We start from the raw sequence: 13854 nt of genomic DNA, 5'->3' as shown, positions 1-13854 counted from the left end.
TTTGAAAAATAGAGGCATTGGAATAAATACTGCGACACGCAGCAAATCGACTGAAAACGCAGCAAAAAGCGCGAAAGAAAGAAAGAGAGAGAGAGAGAAAAAAGATTATTTCTTTGTGGCCTAATATTGCGCCACGTCGAGCGTACTGTAATTGAACGGCTTAGTTCTTTTCTTTTTGCTAAAAAGGGAAAGTGAACGCCACCAGGAAGAGAAAGCGATGACCAGAGAAGACAGCATCGCCACAGCCTTAGTAGGAAAGGCCAGTCGCGCGGAATGGGGGGCGGTGAGCGCGGATGCAGGCGCAACGAAGAACAAAGGAGTCGCGGCCCCAAAGCGCTGACGGCAACAGCCAACGACACAACTTTAACGAACCGAACAAAACGAAACAACGTGAAATAATGAGCTGAGAGGAGAAGGAAGGTTAAACGGCGAATGGGAAGAAAAACAGAACAGATGCGAGACAAACAAAAATACACGATGAAACGGTGAAGAGAAAGGAGAAAAGAGAGAATGAAGGTGGAAGAGAAAAGACAGTGGTGGGCGCGGCGTACTCGACACACCATTCTGCGCATCGATATCCGGAAGGGCAAAGACTGGCGCGAAAGGGGGAGTGGAGATTTGGGGGGAAGGGGAAACAACGGCCACTTGCACTCTTACGGGGCGATGTTGGAGAGAGAGGGCGAGGGAGGGCCTAGGGGCTCGGAAGGCTTAATTATCTCCTCTCGCGCCTTCCATTTAGGCGCCGGACGCTCGCCGAAAGCATTAGTCGACCCCAGATCACGTGACTGGCCTGCCCCACTGCGCTGGTCAGAAGCGAATGCGCCCGCTCCCTCTTTCCCCCCTTTCTAGAAGGCTCAGCTCCGGACCTCGACACTACGTGTATGTGTGTGTGTGTGTGTGTGTGTGTGTGTGTGTGTGTGTGTGTGTGTGTGTGTGTGTGTGTGTGTGTGTGTGTGTGTGTGTGTGTGTGTGTGTGTGTGTGTGCGTTTGTATGTGCGGGAGGGGGGGAGGCGGGTAGTGGGGGCTCGTATTTGCAGGACAGCCATTTTCGGCGATTATAACTTCTTAGTGCACTGCGCTGAATGGACGCCCATCTAAGCGGAAGCGTACGTGACGAAAAAAAAAAAATGTGAGAGAGGACGCCCTATTCCTATAATAACGTTGTTTACATCGTCTGTTGAACAGATTGTCCATTCTGCTAGTTTTCATTATCATCTTTCTTTCGTGTTTTACGTTCCATATGTGCATTATGGACAGAAAGTAGAAGAGCAAAGAGGGTTTAAGCCAGGAAATAGTGTTCGAGTAAAGGGTTGCCGAGTCAGGTTTGAGCAGAATATGTTAGTGTGGGAAGCAAGGTGTCGGTAAACCTAACGCGAGACCGTAACATAGATATGGAACGTAAAACACAAAATAATGATCACAAGGATAACTAGTAGGATGGTCAAACTGTTAGATTAGACGATGTAAACAACGTTATTGTAGGATATCGCACGTCCACTCCCGTAACGTTTTTTTTCTGTCGTCACGTACGCTTCCGCCGGTATGAATGTGCTTTCGGCGCAGTGCGTTGAGAAGTGATAATCTTCGAAAATGACTGTCTTACAAATACGAGCTGCCACTTTCTGACACCAGACTAACCTTTTCCTTGTTTCATTTTCTTTTCCAGATGTATGGTTGCGGTATGAAATCGCATTCTTCGCCCCCGCTCTCTCTCTCTCTCCACACACACACACACACACACACACACACACACACACACACACACACACACACACACACACACACACACACACACACACACACACACACACACGCACGCACGCACGCACGCACGCACGCACGCACACGCACACTCGCAGGCACACGCACACACACACACTTTTTCATCAGCATCTCACATATAATGTAAAGGTTCACAGATATGGGTACACATGTGAAGGCGCGCCAAGGTAATCGATGTCTTCCAGACAGTTCCACTGTCTTTAAGAGAGAAAAAAAAGGACAATGTTCCACCGTCTGGAGCAGGAAATACTAAAAACGGCCCAGACACGCGCACAAAACGTGCCACGCGCATGCCTTATTATTAAGAAAGCAGCAGCAGTATCAGTTATATAGCACCACGCGCTTCTATCATGAATACCACCGGCCCCTCCCCCCTCCTTTTATGATCCTCTTTCTTCACCCGCACGCAATAACATTAAAGGAGGCGCAGCGGAGAACAGAATGACCGTACGGCGAGCGAGCCCGGAACCGGAGGCGATGTCGTAAAGGCGATCACGGCGCCTTCGCGTCCGGTTTCTTCCCATCGTTCGACACGCTTTTGTACGCTAACGCAGCAGTAACCAAGCGCCGACCAAAGCGAACGCGTGAAACTGTTCTGTCATTTTACTGCGGCAGCGCGTACGGCCATCACGATTATACATGCCATATATGCATATAAATGAACGTTACCACTGAAACGGCCCTTAGTGCGACGTGCGTAGCACAGTTGCTTTCACGCTGCTCCCATTAATTTTTTAAAAATAATTTCCTTCGCGCTAAAGAGAAAGGCTGAAGCGTGATGCGTGGCCATCCCTTTAGCAGGTTGGCATATTTCGGGACAGGATTCACGACACTTCCAGCCGGCGCTAGCTGCACCGGAGTATCGAGGGATGTAGGTAGTTTGATGGGGGGGGGGGGGGGGGGCGGCGTCTCATGCCGCTTTATTGTCGACTTGTGTAGAAACACTAGACCGCCTATCAGAAAAAAAACATTACTGAAAGGGCACGAGCGGACAGTAAGAAGCACGAACAACGATGCGCACGAAACGGGGGAGTTACAACATTATACCGCGTTTTTAAATACGCGGCGAAAAAAAAAGAAAATAAATGGGCACGCACGCAAGAAATGGCGCAAGATTTCGTACTCAGCGATCCAACGACATTGTTCCATACGTTTCGCCGGATTACGTCCTTCAGTGACATTGTGGAAGCCTGTTCAATACTGTGATTGTAACAGAGAAGGGAACACTTTAACAGTGGCAGCCGATTTATCATTTATCATGCGTGCATTCACGGCGCATCTATGCAACGTCATGGCGTTAACAGATAGATAGTTTTTTTAGCACCAAACTTGACGAAGCATGTAGTAGAACATCCGCAGTGTTCCGTTAATTATTCAGTTTTGAATAGACGGCGTTAACTACATAAGGAAGGCTCAAGCTAGAGCGTGTAACGCCGAATGACGCCAAGGAAGCCAGAAAAAGAAATCACGTTACGCAACAACAACAACAACAACAACAACAACAACAACAACAACAACAACAACAACAACAACAACAACAACAACAACAACAACAACAACAACAACAACAACAATAACAACAACAACAACAACGACGACGACGACGACGACGACGACAACAAATACGGCGACAGAAGAGGCGGATAAAACCTAAATTAGAATCCGCAGAGATCGTACTTTAAAGCCAACAGCGGATTATTCGCACCCTAAGAAGCATGCCTGAAGGACGTACGCCATATGATAGAATAAATGATCCCGGACTTGTGACTGGACATTTGTTCATTCTAGTCTCTCTGTGAGTGTTACTGAAGAGAGCACGACAAATTTCGGCGTTGAAACGTACGGAAAAGTAGAACACTACCCCGCACACAGACCCATGCAAACACACACACACACACACGCACCCACCCATCCATACGACCCCCCCCCCCCCCTCCCGCAACAAACACACACACAGGATAATAATGACCCTCGTCCTTTTTTGTTCTCGCATTTTTGTTTAACGACCTATACGAATATTTAGTATTTACAAATATTTCATTTCAGTCTGCCTTCATATTTTTTTTATCCTAGCGCCGTCGACCTTCTGGCTGAAAACGTGAACATCGAAGAGCGTGTTCGCTACGACGGGACCACCATGAACACGACCGTGGGTGCTTGTCCCGGGTGTCCTCGTCAACAACGGCCCTTCTCCCTTCTTCGCTTCTCGCTTGTCCGCGCACTCAGCTTCCCTTTCTCTAAAGTGTCTTCGGCGCAGCGCACGCTCAAGAGCAGTGAAGCACCCTTCACAGGCGGCGGCTCTCGACCGATAGGCATCAAGCACGAGTGGGACCGACGAGGCCGCATTTTTTTTTTTTTTTTAGCGGCAGCAGCAACGAGCCACGCCCTGCGCGAGACTGGCACGTCGAAAACACGAGGGACGCTCACGTCGTTCGCAGCGGGGTCTCCAGGCGCGTTAATTATACAGCGTGAATGAAGGCAGGAGACGAAAGACGAAGGGGCGGAGAGAGGGAGTTTGGACACTGATGCCCCAGCAAGCGAGTAGAGTGGAAGGAGTGTCCGATAAGCGCGACGGGAGCCTAAACGAGATGGGAAGAGGCAGGCAGGGCGGTGCGGGAGAGGACATGACAACAGAGGCGAAAATCTGCTTGGAAACCAGACCCTGTCCGCGAAGAGGAATTGTTTCGCACTCGCCTCGAGTAAAGTGAATTAAGAAATACATTTTACTCAGAAAAGAAAGCAGATGACATAATAACAAATGTAGTTAGCATTCACATAAAAAATAGAAATGTTCTATTATGTTTTAATTCACTATAATTTTTGCGAAAACGGAATGTCGTGAAATAAAAATAAGGCATGTGAAGGTGAAAGGGTGACACGCGTAGAGTAGAACACACTGCGCGGTGTTACACGCCGATTTGATCAAGACTCACCATAGAGGATGCAAACATAGTATTTTTCGCGACTTTCACCCAGGCAACACGCGCTGTGCCCCGAGGGGGTGTGCGGACGTAAGTAGGTTAATCTGCGACAGTAAAGCGTGCAGTCAGTTTCCACGTCAAAAATTTGCCGAGGCAGTTCCGTGACGAAATTGCCGGCCGCCGCATGAACTTTGTTCACACACGCACGCACGCTCGTCGGTGGCACGTGGTACAGTGCCGCGTGGACTGCGTCTGGTGCCGCTCACATCTGCCCCTCCCCCGCTCCCCCCTTTCCTCCACCCCGCGCCCGCAACAGTGTTTCGAACGAGCTAGCTGCTGCCGCGCCGTCGTTTCAATTCCATTACCGAGGAAGCAGCGACGTTTACCGCATGCGCCTGCAACGCGAAGCCTGCAGCTCTTGGCGCAGACAGGGCGCTAGCAAAGCAGGCGCCCGCAGAACAGAGTGCAGGCGTTGTGAAATCTCTCTTCCCCCCTCCCCCTCCCGAGTAAGGCTCGCTCTCTGTGTCCCGGCGAGAAAGTTCCGGCCTAATTGCATTATCTTGCGCCACGAACGTGGTCTCCCTGTAGCCGCCTGCGCTTTCGAGCAGCGTCGGCGGCCTCCGCCGGTCCCCATAATCAACCGAATCCCTCGATTGCCGGCGCTTGATGCTGACATCTAACACTGCCGTTGCGCTAAATCAGGAATACAATGGGCAATTTTTCATCCTCAGGCCCGAGGAAATGTCCAGTGTGCGTAATGGAAGCGTTCGACGCACGCGTTGATTTCGGTGCCAGATGTTGGCGCCTATAGCTATAATACATATCAGCGTTTACAGCGTGCATTTGAACTTTTAACTGACGTTCTTTTTTTCGCGTTAATTATAACCGTACAGCTTCCAATTCTGATCTGACAACTGACCTACCGTATCCTAAAACGTCGGAGAACGTGGTGGTACGGTAGTGTACAGTGCTGCCAAGGATGAGTGTTATTTCGAGCGCTGTTCTGACTTGAGATTACTTCACTAGGGTTTATTATGTAATGCTCACTAGCCATTGAATGAAATATCCCTGCCTTATGCGGCAAAATGGGCAGGCGTGTAGCGATGGTGAAGAATAGCGTTAAGATGCGTATAAGCCAGACTTCCAGACGGTTACAAGAGAAATAGATGACGTACAGAACTTCAGAATCAAACATTCTTTTTGCAGGAGGAATGTTTGTTTTGTTATTCCAGTAACGGTTATACTGCATATTGTCACTCGACTTTAAAATCGCGCACTCGAACTTTGAAAAACTGTCTATTGGTTATGAAGATAATTTTTAAGCATTACCTAAAGCAAGTATTTATATTTATTTCATTTTTTTATCCTATATTGTCAATCAAGCGAAAAGGGGCAGACGTCGCCAGTAAACGGCGACGACAACTCCTCTGTTTATTTTTATATAAAAGAAAATAAATAAAGATAGTTATACTTCGTAGTTTTCCTGACTTTTCGGTTTCGTTTCGACTTGCTTATGTGAACGCGCTAGGATAAGACGTATTAAACTTTCTTGTGTTCCTTAAAAAAGTGCTTTGAAGTCAGCGCTTGTGACACCGATTTTTTCTCTATGTCCACGTTGTTCTTTGTGCTGTTTATTCATCACAATAAAAATATCCCATTACAGGCATTGCTGTCAGCGACATGTCCGGACACGTCAAATACACAAAGTTTTATCTCGCGACACCTTCAGTTTCACGCAACCAACGATCTACTTCAGAAAGTACGAAACTGCGCTGTGGGCCAGCGATGGCGGCTGCCCCCATAGGTGAACAACCATTGATAAACGTAATTCGAGAAGAAAGTTCTGAAAGTGCATGCGTTGTGACACATAGGCGCTCGCGCAAAATAGCTTCCTATAATTTGCTTAAAAATAGGTGGGGGGAGGGAGAGAGACAAAATTCTTCCGCTTAGATATCAAGCGGAAAACGTAATTTCATCCCGGGGAGTGTCTCTAGCTTTTCGCAGCGTAGACTTTAAAAACATCTGCTCGAAAGGTCGCACGGTGGCCGGGCAGCAACGACGTACAGAAATTACTTTATGGCCCCTTGAAAGAAATGAAAATAAAATTACAAATGGAGCAAGATGAAGCAGTCACGGCAGCTTTGAAGCACAGCGGGACAAGCTAGGAAGTGAGGCACACGATAGCAAGGAATACGTGAGCCGGACTTTTAAATTGTGAAGGCCTTCCCCTCTTTGCTGGCTGCAAATAAAGAAAACGCGATGTTACATTGCCTCACACAAGACTCAGTATTCTCGAGCGGCTACGCAAGCGGCTCACTGGACGCACGAGAACGAGACAATAAAACTCAGCGGACCGTTAAGTTCTCCGAAGAACGACCAAGGGGAAAAAAAGAAGCAAGGACGAAAGGAAGAACGGTGGAGTGGAGGTCGGAATAGACAGACTTGCGTTAGGCGCCTTTCTAGAAGCGTACAGCTAGATATTGTACTGTGTTTCTTTTTCTTTGTTGTTGTCTTATTTGAAGAGAAAATAGGAGTAGCACCGAGACACCGGGCGTCTGGAGAGTTGCCGCCGCAACAAAAGGTAGTTTTATTGGACTGAGACGGTTCCTGAAGAGTCGCTATTCTCGTTGTCAAGGGTGAAATGCGGGCTTTTCAAGTACGTACGGTTTTGAAACAATAAAAAAGAAAAGAACGGGAACGTAGTAGAATCTCAAAGCAAAATAGCCCAACGCGTAGCGACGCGTGGCGGAGGGAGAGATAGAAAAAAAAAGAAAATGGAAAGAAAAGGACTGGAGAGAAACTGGCAATGTAGAATCAAACAGCGAGAAGACGTCGCAGCATTCCTGTGAACAACACAGAGTGTCCACGTTAGAAACGCTAGAGAAGGCTCCGAGCCACTTTCAAGTGCGACAGCGTAGCATATTCAACGACATCTCTGGAGAGACAGTGATGTAAGGTTCCAACTGCAGAATGACTATTTGTATTTCACAACGCTGTAATACAACCAACCTGTTTCTCAAGAGGAATAATCCTTATTCTCACTATTTTCTCCTGTAACTTGATCAGCTATGATGTTTCTTTACCAACGTTATTTTGTTTTAATCGACATTTGACTTGTGACAAGGTAATTCTTTGTGTTGCACGTTTATTTTGCTTGTGTTTATTTCTTGCTTTTTAAATGTAACCAATATGGTTGCTATGCGTTTATGTACGCATACGCCTGCGTTAAGCAAGGGGACCCTGGGTCCCGTCACGCCGTTTCGTGGTTTTTACTCGACGACCCTCAACGTCTGTACTCATCGGATTGTGGTGGTGAAATGATGCTTTGATTTTTTACAAAAGTTCGGTCTTCGCTGATTTGGTGCGGCAGTGAGGATGTGCTGGTGAAAATGTCTTTATTTACAGAGATGTCCTCGAGGCCTATGACGGATGCGGGAATGTATCGCACGTATCGTATCGTATTGTATCGTATCGTATTGTCTCGTATCGTATCGTATCATATCGTACGTATCGTATCGTATCGTATCGTATCGTATCGTATCGTATTCTGTCATATCGTATTGTACCGTATCGTATTGTATCGTATCGTATTGTATCGTACTGATGGGGGAGCCTAAAGTGACCTACAGGACAATTTTTTTTTTCTTTTAGGAAACACTCCGCATCCCGAAGATTTTTGCAGAACTTCTTTGTTCCATACGTCACTTCAAGATTCTCGAGTTTCAAGTTTTAGATTAATTTGCATCCAGACTAACCATCTGCGATCTTCATAGTAAGAGGAAGTTGCCAGAGCAACTGATCCGGTTGACGGTTATGTCGGGTTCGATCCCCGGACCAGCACAACTACTGTAGTCGGATAACAATACAACAAAATCATATCCGAGAAGGCATACAATGCCGCCGTGTATTCGGATGATTTTGATCATATTTCTTTTTACGGTACCTTTTGCGCTTTCCGAGATCAGTTGTGAAGCGTACACAGAAGAAAAGTTGGAACGCTCTGGAAGTGACAGAGAGGGAGGGAAACCTGAATATGTCACGAGATATCGCGTATGGCGCTCGCTAAACACCAGTTAAAGTGAAAAAAAATGAAACAAAATGACGAGGGAAACGCGAATGAATGCACTTTGCGAAGAAACGCAAAAGAGTGGACGCTTGTCCTGAGCAGCCGAAACGCCACTTTAATGTTCTGTAAACGTTAAGCTTTTTTGTAAGCGTTGACTGCTGTCTGCATGAACCAAAAAATCCGAGAACACCTAAGCACTTCTTAGGAGTTGTGAATGCGAAAACATTAATGTCCACTTGAACGCCACTGAGCGGTCCTTCGAGTTATGAGCTCCTTGCGGGCAAGCGAGCGCATTGAGGCACTTGGCACACGCCTCCTAGATAGCACAGGGCCGGTGCACTTCGATGCGTGACGTCATGCCACCTTGTCCGACTGCCATAGAATCTAATGGGCGCGCTCCTGAGTAAATCGAGGTGATTTTGACGCCACTGCTTTCGTCACACTGGGCTTGGCAATGAAAATTTCAGTCCACGTAGCAAGATGTCATAAAGTAGAGTGCACAGGCCCGCTATCTGGGAGGCGTAGGTTTAGCGCAGTGGGTAACACTGGGCTTCTGAGTGTGGGGTCGTAAATTCACTACCGTGAACGTTTTTTCTTTCGGATTTATTCGGTTTTTTTTACATTAATTTTTTTATAGCGATTACGAAGGCGAAGTTAAAACGAAGGCGAGAGCTTTCGCGGACAAGGAACGCGCAGATAACACAGGCTTCCGAGAGCGACGGTGATGTGACATCGCGACGACGCCCTCTACACTGACGCAACAGGCGGTAGCAGATGTCCCCTTTCACCTGCTCTGCTCCGTCGAGGCACGCACGTGATGTGGCGTCGCAGCCAATGGGAATTTAGATGCAATCTGGCTTTTACGGACACCAGCTCTGTCGTTCAATGAGACATTTGATGCTTTCGCATTAATAACTATTGCTGAAAGCAGGCGTTGTTGCCACTAAGAACACCCTGCCAAGCATGCTCTGCCGCAATAGCATCACATAAGAGGAGAAGCCGACTCTATTAAACTCTGAAAAGGAAAGGACGTTCATCTGGAAGATGTTACCGTACAATTAAAAAAAAAAAAGGACAACAACACCAACAACAGCGGAAGCTTGGTCACCGTGTAGCAGGAATAGACGAAAAGATAGAGAGGTTTGCCAGTTCTCAGACCAACTGGCTGCCCTGAACACTGTGTAAAAAGAAGCCATGAAAGTAATAGGAAGGCAAAATAAAGGACGTCCACGGGCAGAACAAAGCCACCACGTTGTGCTCTGTGATTCTCATGCACATAGCATGAACTTGCGGAGAAGCAACAAAAGCGCACTTCATGCATACTGAAAAAACCACCGCCGCCTTTACGATTCAGCCGCCGAAAAAAAGAACATCTCGCGCCACACGCCACACGCCAGATGGGGTGCGGGGGAATTTGGTATTCGCGAGCTAGAATCTTTTCGTCCCCGCGTCGCCCCTACGCGAGCAACAGCAGCAAGCTGGCGCCACACAGCTCTCTCTCTCTCTCTCTCTCTCTCTCTCTCTCTCTCTCTCTCTCGAGGACGGAAGGTGACGACTGGAAAGAGCCCAGCGGGAGGCGAGGCATAAACGTTACGACCACGGGAGAAAAGGTTAAGAGGGGGGAAGTGGAGGAGGCCGAGGAAATGGGGGCACAACCTTATGTTAGGAAGGCCCCAGAGTTCGTGTGTGACGAGAACGCGCTTGCCAGAGGTGGTGGAAGGGGTGCGGGATATGTGTGTCGGGTGCTGATGCCTGAAAGGCGGACGAGATGAAGAGGTAGAAAAAAAAAGAAAAGGGGAGGGCTGAGGGTAAGTCTCTGGGGGAAAGCGAAAGGATGGAGACCAGGGTGCAGTGAAGACCGCCGCGGGGCAATCAGCGCGGACGCGTGAGCAGGCACCAGCAGCGACGGCGGCGACGGCAATCAAGTCGAACCGGCAATCAGCCCGGGCCGCAATCAACGTGGGCCCGCGCCCGTGAGCGAGCGCCCTGCTCCCTTTTCTCGGCCCGCGTGGTAAGCCGAGCACGCACGGCTCTTCGCTCCCGGATGGTCCAGGGTGCGTTAACGGGGGAGCGTTGAGGACGAGGGCGGAAGGCAGTACCGCGGCTGCAGCTGCTTCCCGGCTGTGGAGAAAGCGGCGAGTGCGCAGCCGGCACGAGCTGACGGTGCGCGCTACGCGTTTACCGCCCGAAAACGAGCTGCCGCTAACTTTCCTCAATCAACGGTGCGCCTCCCAACTTTCCTAAACCATCGGTCAGTCGGGTCCACTGACGCTGCATAAGCGAATCGAAGTTCACTCCACTAACACGATGAGGAGATTACGAGGCATTAGTCCTTTTCAATAACTTTTTTGTTTCGTCTTCTTTTTCTGAGTAGAGGTTGCTGGTTGCCGTTCAGTCAGCGGCACTGTCTTTTGTCCGGAGGTGATGGTTGGGCGTTTCGTAATGTATTAGCGAAACGCGAACGCGATAACTGCAACGGGAGGGAGCGAAATAAAAAGTTAACTTAGGAAGGCGACAGTCTATTTAAAATCGCAGAATATCTTTAACGAGCAAAAATCAACGTAACATTCCACATCAGCAAAAAAAAAAGAGAGAAGCATTGTTTTTTTTTTTTTTGCAGGCAAGTTACCCCTCCATAACATGACATGAACGCTCGTTCGCGCACTCAAAAGGCGCGCAACACCGAGGAGTGGTACATTTTTATATATATAAAAAAGTCGTAGTAGTTAGTACCTAGTGTCACACCATTTGCTACTCTAGTATAACTGCAGTTGGTAACGATATAGCGAGTAACATTGACTAAGCAAGGTAGACACCGGTACTAATGGGTGTCCGCTACTAATTGCCGTTACACTAAGATAGCAAATGGCGTGATACTAGGAAGTATTGTTTTAAGAGTGCAGCTAGGAGTCAAATGCCATGAAAACTGACGCGCATCAACCATCCCACTGACTCCCGTTACCCTGTATCTTCACATCATTAATGAGCAGCGGTATATGAGTGCTCATTACAGCAACGGAGGTCTCAGGAACACTAGCTGTCCAAACTCGAGCACGAGGTGTCTCAATTACGGTGCCGCTCGCAATGCGGACTTCCGAGGCAGACTGCAGGACAACGTAATGCTTGAAATCGAAGACGTCATTAGGAAAGCTGGCCGGCCGACCCAAACTTTAACGGTCGCGACATAATACCTCGACGAGGGCGGAACGCCGTCAGGTACACTGAAACTAAACGTTCTAGAAGGTTAGACATGTAAACTTTCCAAGCAGTGAAAAGCTGCGGTAAGCAAGGCGCATTTGACTTTGAATATCGAGGCAATTACGAAACAATTATCAAGGCAAACTTTGCTCAATTTCTTCGAGATGAAATAAGCGTTGAATTCTAGTAATGTAGAATTTACCACCCGCTGCTACGTTTACCAGCACTGTGGATAAACAAATGCTGTGGTACTGAGCTTTGTAAATGCGTACATCACCCAACAATTAGCGCTTTGACAGGTAGCAAAAACATCTGTGCTATGACATTATAGGTAAAGCTGCTCTCTTGCAAGGCACTGGTGACAACTTGTTAATAAATTGCCAGCGTTCAGTATCAATGCCCAGACAGGGAGCACGAGTTATAGGAAGACGTACGCTGGTGTACAGCAAAATTAGCTGAGACTGCCTATGCAAAGTCATCCAATTAGGCTACACTGGTGGTAAAGCTTGAGAGCGCATTTCAGAAAGAACTATGACTGCTGAACTGCAGTCCTTTTTTACGAAGGACGTTTTGCAGTGAATTAGAATTGCCATATTTCGCACCGAACGGTGAGTTCGAGTATACCGGCCTTGGTCTATAACTCAAGGTACGAAAACAGGGACCCGCATTGACCATAAACAAATCTTGAGGCGTCTTTATGTACGCTGTCTTCTAGAGCCGTGCACAAAGGTCCGGTCCGCGTTTCCCGAAAAACACAGGCGTACTGTAACACCAGCTTAACGAAGTTAACAAAGTGGAAAGCTGGGCTATATAGCAGCGCAAAAGAACGAGGAGGTCACATTACCCTTCATTGGTTGAATAACCAAGAAAACAATGACAACTTAATTGCGAAATTGACTGTTTGTTCCACGTATACTGTCCCTTTCGGGAGCTGTCGCACGCCGTGAAATAGCACCGCAGGAAACCGACATTTAAGGGACACACGAACGTCGACGAAAGCGCTACGTTGCGTCTCCTCGTGGTCATATATACTGTCTAGTTTTGTCACCCCATTTTGCACGCCCGTCAATCGCTCTCAGGGCTGTGGCCATCCGGCAAAAGTATCCCAAGACACGGTGGCCGCACTGACTGTCACGGTGAGCTGGAAAGCTCGCGCGCTTCAAAACAAGCCTCACTTGTTCGGTGAGATTTCCCGTCGGTGAGCGAGGACCGGTGATGACGTGTTGACTTGTTTGTTCAGGCTTCTCACCTGCTTGCGCGTTGAAATGCGCAAGACTTTTCTTTCGGCAAGCGACGCCCGGTTATTTGAGAAAGGTGCTACAATGACGCTGTCAGACGACCGTCCTCTGCCTGCGCGAAAACTGACGCGCCCTGCGCTCTAAAATCCGGAATTCCGGGACAATCAAGCTAAGCAGCGACGCAGTACGGTCGGTTCTATGCCTATCCGCAGACTTTCGTTCCCAATATAATGTACGTTGACTCGCAAATGAAATTACGTGGGGCGAGCAACTGCTCTGCTCTGTCAAAGGATCGAGCTTGCCAGCAATCCCCTGAAGGAGGAAAATGAGGAGGCGAAGGTCAGATGTTAGCGAAAGCTCGCGCTGCTGCATACCTCCGTTCCCTGGACCTTGAGCTTCATGTGGTCCTCCCGGGTGGTCTTGCCGTCCTTGCGCTTCTTCCAGCAGTAGCCATCACGCCGGTACCTGACCCGCTTGCGGCTGTACAGCAGCATCGACCCGCTCTTGGGCCTGCAACGGGGTCAACACAACGGCGATGAGAAAAGCCGCGTGACAGCAAAGCTAAATGGCACTGATTAAACAGCAACTCCACTTCCACGGCAAACATTTTTTTTTTGTTCGTATGGCGTTTACTCATCGGCGCCGCAGG

The 13854-nt window shown here is 48.4% G+C and overlaps 1 protein-coding gene across 3 annotated transcripts in view; it reads right to left on the bottom strand.

Annotated features, from left to right (window-relative positions):
• The window catches only part of Camta (Calmodulin-binding transcription activator), a 560381-nt gene that overhangs the window by 52972 nt on the left and 493555 nt on the right, over positions 1–13854 (bottom strand). For all 3 annotated transcript variants that reach the window (XM_065430476.1, XM_065430477.1, XM_065430478.2), the window contains one exon: positions 13580–13715. In XM_065430476.1, coding sequence (XP_065286548.1) covers positions 13580–13715 — 136 coding nt within the window. The remainder of the gene's footprint in view (positions 1–13579; positions 13716–13854) is intronic.

This window comes from Dermacentor albipictus, chromosome 2 (genome assembly GCF_038994185.2).
Source record: "Dermacentor albipictus isolate Rhodes 1998 colony chromosome 2, USDA_Dalb.pri_finalv2, whole genome shotgun sequence".
NCBI classification, from domain to species: domain Eukaryota; kingdom Metazoa; phylum Arthropoda; class Arachnida; order Ixodida; family Ixodidae; genus Dermacentor; species Dermacentor albipictus.
Note: the sequence above shows the minus strand (reverse complement) of the source record. Positions and strands in the feature narration are given on the sequence as shown.